Here is an 11,454-nt window from a genome sequence, read left to right as displayed (position 1 = left end):
TATTTCTAAAACAATGCCGACTTTTCAAATTGAGGGAGTGGACGTTTCTTTTCCTTTTAAACCTTATGATGTTCAAATGGAATATATGAAAAAAGTGATTTTCGCTCTGAACTCGAGACAAAACGCTGTGTTAGAGTCGCCAACTGGAACTGGTAAAACTTTGTGTCTGTTGTGTGCTACGTTGGCATGGCGACAAGCTGAGTTAAACAAGTTAAAAGCAAGCAATGCAATTCAAGAAGTAAATATTGAAATACTATAATTTTGTTTTTTTTATTTGGTAAGAACACTTTCTACACTACATGAGGTCTTCAGTTTGATCCCGAGTGATCTCATGCTGTAGCGCCCTTTAAGTAATGCGCTATAAATGGTATAAACTTCTGCTAAGCCAGCACTTAATCAGCAGTATAATTATCGGGCAATTATAATCTATTATATCCCAAACTGCCACAGGCAACTCGAGACTGGGTCGAAGTAACTGATGTTACTCTATGTTTAAGTCGTTCATTCGACCTTTCAACAATAAGAATAAAGATACAAAAAAATGTTTGTATGTGCAATTGTTGTATCTAAATCATAACCCAAAATATTAGAAATAGTTTTTGCCTATTTCAAGATTAATCATTTCCATACTTGCTTAAAATTATATTTATTTTTAATGTAGTATAAACTTCTGATGCTATCACGATAAAGATTTATTTCATTAAAGTTATTATTTTCTTACATAAAAGAGAAACATACCATATCATTAAATTTTATTATTTTGATGTTTTTGTTTTAAGATGGAGTTAAAAGAAGGGTTGGGTGCTTGGGGTGAACCTGATAAAAATGAAGAATCAAACATTACTTCAGTTCCAAAAATAATTTATGCATCAAGAACCCATTCTCAACTTACACAAGTTGTAAGGGAACTTAAGCAAACTGATTATGGAAAAAAGTAAAAACTTTAAATTCTTTAATCTCTTGAAAATTTATTAAAGTCTTTACTAAGCTATAAAATTGTGGTAATAAAAGATTTAAGTTTTTTTGTAACATTTTATTTTTAGCAGTTTTCCGACTTAAAATTTTTTCTTATTATTTTAATTGTTGTTTTAGTATCACAATCAGTATACTAGGCTCCAGAGAGCAAATGTGCATTCATCCTGATGTTTCTAAACAAACAAACAATCAAGCCATGGTTCATATGTGTAGAAATAAGGTTAACAAACATACTTGCCACTTCTATAATAATGTAGAAGGTACAAAAAGATTTTAATTAGGAAATGTAGTTCTTTATTTATAAATGTTAAAGCACATATTTTGTAACTTTTTTTATCCTTGATTTAGAAATGGTAAGAACTCTTGCTACACCACACATGAGGTTATCGGTTCAATCCCCACTGATCTCATGCTGTAGCACCCTTGAGTAAGGTGCTAGAAACGGTATGAGCTCCTGCTGAGCCAGCACTTAATCAGCAGCATAATTACCGGGCAATTATAGTCTCTATAATATCCCAAACTGCCACAGGCAACTCGAGACTGGGTCGGAGTAACTTATGTTTCTCTATGTTTAAGTCGCACATTCGACTTTCCCACACCAAGGATAAAGATATATACAAAAAAAAAAAAAAAAAAGGTTGACTTTTTTTGTATATAAATATCTTTATCCTCGATGTGGGAAGGTCGAATGATTGATCTAAACATAGAGTAACATCAGTTACTCCGACCTAGTCTTGAGTTGCCTTTGGCAGTTTGGACTATTATTGACACGATAATTGCCCGGTAATTATGCTGCCGATTAAGTGCTGGCTTAGCAGAAGTTTATACGCCTTACTCGCTACAGCATGAGAGCAGTGGCGATTAAACCCACGACCTCATGGTGGTGTAGCAAGTGTTCTTACCACTATACCACGCTGCTGGTTGAACTTTACAACCTAAACATAGATAAAGTGACATTTGTTATCTTGACTCAGTCCCAAATTGACTTTGCCAGTTTGGAATATTATTAAAAATAATTGCTCTAAAAATTTTGTTTGTTGATTAGTTTTTGACTCATCAAAAATATATTTGGTTTCTTACTTAAAGGAGCTACAACATAAAAGCAGTGGGGATCAAACCATGGAATTTATGTAGTGTCGTTTAGTGTTCTAACCACTACACCAAGCCACTGCGAATTTTAGTATTTTCATTTGGTATAGATTTGTGTTTATCTTTAATTGTAAAATGTTTTTAGATGCTCGTAAAAATAATATTTTCACAACTGAAGTATTGGACATAGAGGACTTAGTAACGGTGGGTAAACGACGGAATGCTTGTCCTTATTACACAACAAGAGAAATATCAAAACAACCAGATTGTGGAATTATTTTTACTCCTTATAATTATTTGTTGGATAGAAAATCGAGAAGATCGCAGAACCTCGAAATTGGGGGAAATATTTTGATCTTTGATGAAGCTCATAATTTGGTTGGTCTAAAAATCATTTTGTTATTAATGCTTAACTTTTATTAAAAATATCAAAGCCTTTTAAAATATCAAATACTAAATGTATCAAATACTAACAAAACCACAGCAAATTCAAAAACCAATGTCGAAATAACAATATTTGCAACAATATATAACATCAATAAACTATTTAAAAATGGTTGATTATGTAAAGTAAAAATAGTTAACAATATAAAAAACAATAAAAACTATGTAAAATAACATAACAAACAATGTAGGAGAAACAATGTGAAGAGTCAGCCTCTTTTGATTTATCCTCGATGGATCTAGCCAACTGCATCGAGGAGGTTGGGGATTTGTTAAGTGCGGTCACTAAGATGGAGGAAACAGGATCAGTGATGGATGGACACGAAGCGGGAGAATCTTCCGGTAATAAATTTGCTTTTAAGGATTAAAAATAATTGTTTTTTTTTAATTTTTCAAAGTTGGATAAAATGGATTAAATAAATCGAAAGGATTTGCACTTGAACAGGGTTTGAATCTTAATATTCTTTTATTTTCTTTTATCCAGTTGCTATACAGACATCGCAATTTATCAACTTGTCATTTTCTTTAAAAATGGTCAAATTGTTTCTCATTTTCTTTTGTTTTTTACAGCATTGTCAGAATTTAATAAAGAAGAGCTAGCTTTAATGAAATCGTTTTTTCTCGCTTTGGAAAAAAATTTGGATGAAATTGATTTATCAAATTCACCAAATAAAAGTAAAGCGGAATCAGGAAAGTAAGAAAAACTTGACTTGTAATAAATTCATTTTTATAAAGAAAAATATAAAACTTTATTATTATTAATATAAAAGTAGGCATTTATTTTCCCTTATTTAATTTTTTGTGATCAGTATTTAAAGCTTAATCACTTTCAACAGTTTATTAATATTTACAATGTTTTTATTTTTTTAAATTTAACATTTTTTTTACCTTAATCTTACGAATCTTTAATTTTTTAGATTTATTTTTGACTTTTTTGCCAAAGTGAATTTAACTTTTGAAACAAGTGATGTTTTGTTGGAACTCATGGACAAAATTTCTTCCTATTTATCTACTTGTAAGTTCATCACTTAAAAACGATGTTGTTGTAGCAGCTATATTGTTGCATTATTCTTTAATAACAGTTAGGTGCCCAGACCAAAAGCTGCATTTTTTTGTAATGAGGTTGCAAAAATATTTGTTTGTGTAAATAAACCTGCGCACCTTTAGTATTTTCTTAGTTTAATGGTCTTTAAATTGGACATACATATAAATTACTTAATTTTTCCAACTCTTTATTATGTAAAAATTAAGCTAATTTAATGTTTTAAATTTCGTTTTAATATTTATTCATTTTTGCAGTAAGTAATTCCTTTAAAACACGAGGTCTTGCTTTACAAAAATTCTCCGAGGTTATAAAAACCGTTTTTACTTTGTCCTCAAACGAAAACAACATATTTGTCTCTGCTCCCACCCAGTGTATGAGTCGAATCAAGGAGTTAAGTAAGTTTTATCGAACTCATATTTGCGAGGAGGCACCAAAGAAAAACAGCAACTCAAATTTATGGAAAAAAGACACGAAAATATTCTCAGCAAAACAAAGTAATTTTTTCATTTTTTAAATTTTATTTTATGTAAAAATGTATTTTTTCGAGGAATTATAAACATGTTGATGTTTTCAGATCGGACTTTATCGTATTGGTGCTTTAGTCCTGGTTATGCTATGAAGGATCTAGTGGCCTCTAGTGTCAGGAATATTATCTTAACAAGTGGAACTTTATCCCCAATCAACACTTTTGTTGCCGAGTTTCAAGTGTAAGTTTGGAGAAATTGCAAAAATTAAAAAAAAAACTTTTTTGGTTTAAATTTTATTTTATTTTTTAATTTAGGGATTTCCCCATCACCCTTGAAAATGCTCATGTAATTGACGGCCACCAAGTGTTTGTTGCTGCATTAACAAAGGGGTCACTTGGTGGCCAACTTGAGTCGACTTTCAGGACTCGAAACCAACCTCGATTTATTGAGGAATTGGGTCACTCGGTGGCAGAAGTAAGCAGTGTTTCCCCGGGAGGTTTGCTCGTGTTTTTTCCTTCTTATGCAGCGATGGAACATTACGTTAAAAGTTGGACGGTAAAAACTTTAAATAAATAAAGATTTTGAACTTACTTACTTAAGTAGCGTTGTGTAAACCGGCAGCGTGGTGTAGTGATAAAAACACTTGCTACACCACTATAAGGTCCTTGTTTCAATCCCCATTGATCTCATTTTATAGTGTCCTTGAGTAAGGCGCTATAAACGGTATGAACTCCTGCTGAGCCAGCACTTAATCAGCAGCATAATTATCAGGGAATTATAATCTATAATATTCCAAATTGCCATAGGCAACTCGAGACTGGGTCGGAGTAACTAATGTTACTCTATGTTTAAGTCATGCATTCGACTTTCCCACATCGAGGATAAATTTAAAAAAAAGGAAGCTTAGTAGGTTATGCTATAGGAAGGATATAAAAATGCTGTTACTCTGTTCTAATAGATATTTAAAAAAAATAATTTGTCTTGATTCTTAGTTAAGACCATACGCTTCTTTTGCCAAAAATTTTTAAAGTTGTCATAACTCTGGTTTATATTAAAAGTTAATTTTTTTTTTTAATTTTAGGAGTCTAGTAATATAATGAGCAAATTAGAAAGCATTAAACCTTGCACTATAGAACCGAGAAATAAACACGAACTCAAAGATTCTATCGAGAAGTATTACAGCGATGTTAAACTGCCACACGGAGGAGCATTCTTTGCTGTTTGTCGAGGGAAGGTAAGAGATCTAGGGTTCGATTCCCTCTGAAAAAAATTTTGGATATTTTTTTTATAATTGCCTTGTACTGCTAGAATGTGTTTTTTTTTTTTTTTTTTTGGATATTAATTTTTTGGATATTTTTTATTTGACTATCCAGGTCTCAGAAGGATTAGATTTTGCAAATGATAATGGCAGAGCTGTAATAATTATTGGAATCCCATTTCCTCCCGCTATGGATCCTAAAGTGAAGTTAAAGAAACAATTTCTTGATGATATTAAGCGAACTACTTCAAATAATGTAAATTTTAACTGTATTTCTGTTTAACTATAGTTGATTTCTTGTTACTGGTAGTACTTACAGCTAAAAAGCAAACAATGCAACTTAAACAACATTTTTTTGTATAAAATTATTAGTTGATGGTTTATTTTTAATAATTTTTAAAAAAATTTTAAAATAATTTTTAATATTATTTTACCCACAGTGCAATTTATCAGGTGCATTATGGTACCAACAGCAAGCATGTAGAGCTGTCAATCAAGCGATCGGAAGAGTGATCAGACATCGTTATGACTACGGAGCCATTATTTTGTGCGATTATCGATATTCAAGAAAGTCTCAAATTGATGAGGCAAGTATAGATTTTTTTTTATTTAAATTTGGATCATTATTTTAAATGTCGCAAGTGACTATTGACACATGAGGTTCTGCGTTCGATTCCACTTAAGCCTGTATTTTATTTTGTTGTGTTTTACGTGAATTATCTAGCTGCCAAAATGGATTCAGTCTCATGTTATCCAGTTTAGTGATTTTGCAAAATCACTTCGAAGATTAAAATCATTTTTCTGTTCTATTAAAGAAAAGGAAAAGGTCAGGCTTGGGTAAGTTGTTAAATAGATTTATTTTGCTTTAAAATATTTGTTTAAATTGTTTATTTAATATTTAGCAAAGATGGTTGTAGCTCATCGAACAAAAGGGAAGTCAAAAAATTTGTTGAAAAATCTGAAAATTCAAATTTACTTTCATTTGGAGGAATTAAACCAAAATCCTCGAACTTCAAATTTTTGCCAAAGATGAGTGAACCAGATTGTCATGTGCCCTCTAGGGGGAGTAATTTAAGGTTAGTTTTTATAATTTATCCTTAACTTTGTTACCGTTGTATTTGGGCAAAATAATAAATAATTAAATTCATTTTTTCTAGTACACAAAATCACAAATTTAATAAATCAGAATTTTCATTTGATACAAGGAAAAGAAAAAGGGATAAAAATAAGTAAGTTAATTTTTAGACTTTTACAGCTTCACAAACATTTAATTTAAATATAACATTTATTTTAAGTTCTAGTTCTAAGAAAGTTGGATTATTTGAGGCTCTGGAAAGTGAGAATAATAAAAACGACGAACCACAAGTTGAAAACAAAAAAGTTTCTGGTCTAGATGAAGCACAAGTAAGAATTTTTACAAATTTATGTTTACTCCTGTTAGGCTAATGGTCTTAGGTTCTTTTACCAGTTTTGGTAATAGCCTTTAAAACTTGTTTTTAAGTTTTATTTTCTAATGTATTATTGCTTTCTAAGGTTTATTGCATCTATCATTAGATTAAATTAAAAAAAAACACTTGGTTCTTAAACTATAGTAGCAGATCTAATATATATTGAATGTGGTTAGGCTTTTTAGTTTAAACCAGGGTCATATCAACAAATAGTATCTGTAGTTAGATTGTAAAGTTGGTATTTTTGCATTAAGGATAAACTGTAAATCTGTGTCTTGAATTTCAATATTGTGAAAACTAAATTATAATAATCTTGTTATTCAGGCTCACAGAATTTCAACAAATCTGTTGGTTCTTGATAAGAGAATGGAAGATGAAAGAAAGGGAAAAAGGAAGAAGATTGTAATCAAAGTAAGTACTTTTATTTAACAGGGTAAATACTTTTTTATTTAAAATAAATAATAATGAACTTAATTTATACTTAGTCACAGAATGAATGTATAGAACAATTTCAAGAAAAAACAAAAAAAATTGACAACGAAGAAGTCAAATTAAAACCTACTACCTCAAAAACTACAAATATAGATGAAGGTGAAACAAGTTTGTTTTAAAAATTTAAATTTAAGTCTTTTTAAATGAAATTATAAATTAAGTTTTTATTTTACAGATACCTCTATGTATATGAAACTACGCAAAGGTGATATAAAAACTTACGTTAACACAGTTCGAAGTTGCTTATCAGACGAACAATACAAAATATTTCGAAACACAAGCAACAAATACAGGTTAGATCATGATTTACACAAATTATTTTCAACGTACGCAGAAATATTTGGTAAAATTGCTGAAAAAAGAGTCCTTCTCACAAGTTTTGCAAGGTTTGTTAAAGCACACCACAAAACAGAATATAATCAATTATGTGAAAATTTCTTGAAAACAGTTGAATGAAAAATTTGTAATAAGTAAGTTCTATTTTCTTTATGCAATGTTTGTTATTTATTTTATATTAGATATATTAACTAGTAAAATAAATGTATATGTAAATGGTGAGCATATTTACCATGGTTTATACGATATATATTATGCAAATATTAATATATATATATATATATATAATAATCAGTTGAAACAATTATGTCTTAAAGTTTTTTACTCTTTGTTAAGATATGTATTATTGTATTTTCCTGATTTTTATCTCGGCCTTTTTTAATGAATAAGTTGTGCCATGCCATGTGTCCCACGCTATACCAGTTTGAGATGGACCATTATAGACACCATTTAAATTAGCCGAGTAACACACATTATACCACCAGGCTCCATGATATCTTGTTGCACAGTTTAATGAATATTTATCGTGGTCTGCATCGAATGTTGAAAATGCTTGCCCGTTGTGGGCTGACATAGAGTCGCCTAATGAAATGCAAATATACTTAAAATTAAGATTTTTGGAGATTGCATTTTATATCAAGTTGTTTAATTTGATTTTTACTGTTAGCATGGACGTATTGTTAAACCCTAATAGCATTGTCTTTAATTTATTTGAATCTAGCCGATAGTTTAATTACAAGTTTAACAATATTGAAAGTTTGTAACTGATTATTTTCACTAGAATACATTTAAAATGTATAAAAAAAACTAATAACCTGCATTTCCAGAATACCCACTTATAGATAAACGATAATTGGTCGGAAAAGAACCAATTTCAAAATGGCTACAAAATAGAACTTTTATAAATATGATTTTTATAACTTGTTTCAAACTTATTTTAGGTTATTGATGCTTAAGTGGCGAGCTTAACGCTCCAGTTATAGCCTTTTACATTGGCAAAATCTTTAAGACATATTAGTTACATTCGTTGCTATTATTAAGTTTAAACGATTTTACCTGTATTGGGCGTATCTTGTTTCGTTTTCAAAGTCTTCCAAATCAAATCTGATTTGATGATTTCCCGATTTTAAGATTTCGTGAATGTTGTCCAGACCTTGGTATGTTATTTTTTTTCATAAAATTGGTTTGCTTACTTAATGCGCGTTATTTATTTAAGAAAGTTATGTCAGAAGGAAAACGATAAAAGAATGTTACCAAGCCAAAAATTGTTGTCCAGATTTCCAAAGCCAAGTTGATAAGTTGGCCAATTTCGATAAAAGTTAACGCTTCCATCCACTCTTCTTTGAATTAACTTAAAAGAACTTAAGTTTGTTTTGGTGGCAAAATAGTTTTTTACATGTTTACTTTAATTTTTACATATTTACTTTTAGTTTAATTACTTTTACTTACAACCCAACCACCACCCTCTGTTGTTTGATCACATAAAACTTTCAAGCTATTTGTGCTATCGAAAGGAAAAATTGTATTTTTTACAAGTCCTTTAGCGCCATCTCGTGCCTCTAAGCAGTCTGTTGGTCGAGTTACTGTAATTTAATAATTTGTTAATATGCAATACAGTTGTAAAATTGTTTTTAAAACGATTACGTTAAATTTTTAAATGAAAAATAAGAAATAAGATTTTTTAAAACTATGACAAACAACCAAAACTAACTGACTTGCTGATCTTGTGGGTGTAGTTAATGTTGTTGTAACGGTTGAGTTAAAAGGCTTAGTTGTAACAAGGTTATCTACTGAAGTTGTTGCAATAAGTGTTAAAAACAATTTTAAAGTATTATTAATTTTGTTAAATTTCTTTTTTATTTACTATAATGCATTTTTTTAATCAAATTGTGAGACAAACCTGTTGCTGTATTTGAGTCTTTGTCGTTCTAAAAACATAGTTATTTAAACTAAAAATACTTGAGAATGTAAATCAGATAAGATTAAAAAATATCTAGGCAGTTTTTGATTTTTCCACAATAATAATAAATTAGTTGATAAAATATTACTTTTAAAGTTTGAACAACGTAACACAAGGAAGTTATTGAGATAACTGTAGCCACTAGCCCGATAAATAGGACCAAAGACGTCACAATCTTTAAGTTTGATATTTTTTTTTCTACTTTTTCCATCGGTTTATCTAAATGAATTCAAAATATTCTTTATGTATTTATAAGTAATTTACTTAACATCTTTTGGCTATAAAATCTTACCTAAATCTTTTTCCAAATTGGGTTGAATGTTAATTTGACTTTTGTCAACGTTGTAACTTGGTTCGTTTGTGTAGGGGTTAAAATCTTCCATATTTTTTCTTACTAAATATGATACGTCTAACAGATATCAATACAATAGCTTAATGATTTGGTTTGTTTATACTTTAAAACAGCCGAGATAGAATTATTTAAACCCACGTTATTACGTTGGAGGTTATTTCTTTATCGTGGGAGATTTTCTTACAAGATTGCTCTACCTAATACGTCATACGGATCTTTTTTTAATATTTAACTTAATCTGTATTGTCATCGTTTAACACCCACAGAAAACTAAATAATGATATAGTTATTTTTAAAATAAGTGTGATGCAACTAATATAATACAAAATATAACTATATGATACAATAGAATAAGAATAGTTTTACGGTAAAATATATGTTTTATGGTTTATAATTTTGAAAACGATTAAATTATACTTTTTAACTTTTTTGGATTATTATTTTTGTATACAACAAACATATTTTTATTTTTGTTTCGTTTGTTATCAACGTTGTAACTTGTTTCGTTTGTTATCAACGTTGTAACTTGTTTCGTTTGTTATCAACGTTGTAACTTGTTTCGTTCGTGTAAGGGTTCAAATTTTCCATATTTTTTTCATTTAGGTATGATTTTAACAGATATCAATACAATAACTTAATGGTTTGGTTTCAGTTAAAAACTTTCCAATCAACTAAATGGAAAAATTTTAACCCACGTTATTAACATGAGAAGTTGTTTAATTATCGTGAGAGGTTTCCTTATAAAATTACTCAACGTCTTTACCGGTCTATTATGACTTGACAAATTTTTGTATTCTAATCATTGTATTTATACCATTCAACTTTAAAATATATGCTGTATTTAAAATAATGGTACAGTTATGTATTTCTAAGTAAGCCCAACATATTTGATAAAATGCAAAATATAGTAACGTAATTTATCAAAATACAACAGGGTATAGGTACATACTTATTTTTCGGGTTACATTAATATTTTGAAATCAGTTGAATAAAAAAGATCATATTAGGCGATACTGATTATATTTTTTATTAAATATATATACACTTTACTTGAATGAATTCACGCATAAGCAATAAAATCTATTATAAATAAGTGCAGTTTTGGATACAAAGTTTTAAAAATGTTGCCCAATAAAAAAATTAATAATTTTTGACACATTTATATTTTGCATTTTATCATTGGTTATATTTTAAACATTAAAAATTTTTTTTATTGAATTTTTCTAATTTTTATCTCGACCCTTTTCATTGAATAACTGTAGCCATGCCATGCGTGCCACAATATACCATGACCAGTTTTACTGTTATAGACACCATTTAAATTAACCTTGAGACAGTTATTATACCACCAAGCTCCGTGGTGTTGTTCGGCACAATTTTGTAAGTATTTATCGTGGTCTGCATCAAATGTTGAAAATTGTTGCCCGTTGTGGTAATGCATTGAGTCACCTATTAAAAGGGTAGGATTAATATTATTTGTTATATTTCATTAAGAAAATGGTCTTGGCGTATTTTTATTTGTTGGATTATTTTAGTATCTGTTTAACACAAGTTACCTGCATCTCCGTAGTATACTTGTAATAATAAA

General features: G+C 29.3%; 2 protein-coding genes across 3 annotated transcripts; one reads left to right on the top strand and one right to left on the bottom strand.

Annotated features, from left to right (window-relative positions):
• Positions 1-13: 13 nt before the first annotated feature.
• LOC145751396 (regulator of telomere elongation helicase 1-like) lies at positions 14-8,269 on the top strand. Its single transcript, XM_082567528.1, has 20 exons — positions 14-238; positions 780-934; positions 1,093-1,235; positions 2,210-2,442; positions 2,700-2,850; positions 3,079-3,202; positions 3,426-3,523; positions 3,808-4,047; positions 4,128-4,260; positions 4,335-4,575; positions 5,102-5,254; positions 5,394-5,534; positions 5,719-5,865; positions 6,003-6,115; positions 6,181-6,354; positions 6,436-6,507; positions 6,574-6,682; positions 7,051-7,137; positions 7,212-7,317; positions 7,394-8,269. Exons 1-20 carry the CDS (start codon positions 14-16, stop codon positions 7,672-7,674), a joined length of 3,126 nt encoding a protein of 1,041 aa, XP_082423654.1. The 3' UTR covers positions 7,675-8,269.
• On the bottom strand, positions 7,127-9,943 carry LOC145751397 (microfibril-associated glycoprotein 4-like). Of its 2 annotated transcripts, none has more exons than XM_082567529.1 (9): positions 9,807-9,943; positions 9,603-9,733; positions 9,455-9,482; positions 9,270-9,344; positions 9,004-9,137; positions 8,809-8,905; positions 8,611-8,707; positions 8,370-8,437; positions 7,127-8,136 (listed from the first exon to the last, which is right to left on the bottom strand). In XM_082567529.1, the coding sequence occupies exons 1-9, from the start codon at positions 9,895-9,897 to the stop codon at positions 7,898-7,900; spliced, it is 960 nt and encodes a 319-aa protein (XP_082423655.1). In that variant the 5' UTR covers positions 9,898-9,943; the 3' UTR covers positions 7,127-7,897. The 2 variants fall into 2 exon arrangements, with proteins under 2 accessions (XP_082423655.1, XP_082423656.1); XM_082567530.1 differs by having other exon boundaries at positions 9,270-9,341.
• Positions 9,944-11,454: the final 1,511 nt, after the last annotated feature.

Source organism: Corella eumyota, chromosome 4 (assembly GCF_963082875.1).
Source record: "Corella eumyota chromosome 4, kaCorEumy4.1, whole genome shotgun sequence".
Taxonomy (NCBI): domain Eukaryota; kingdom Metazoa; phylum Chordata; class Ascidiacea; order Phlebobranchia; family Corellidae; genus Corella; species Corella eumyota.
The sequence above is the reverse complement of the archived record's forward strand: the minus strand, read 5'-3'. Positions and strand labels throughout refer to the sequence as shown.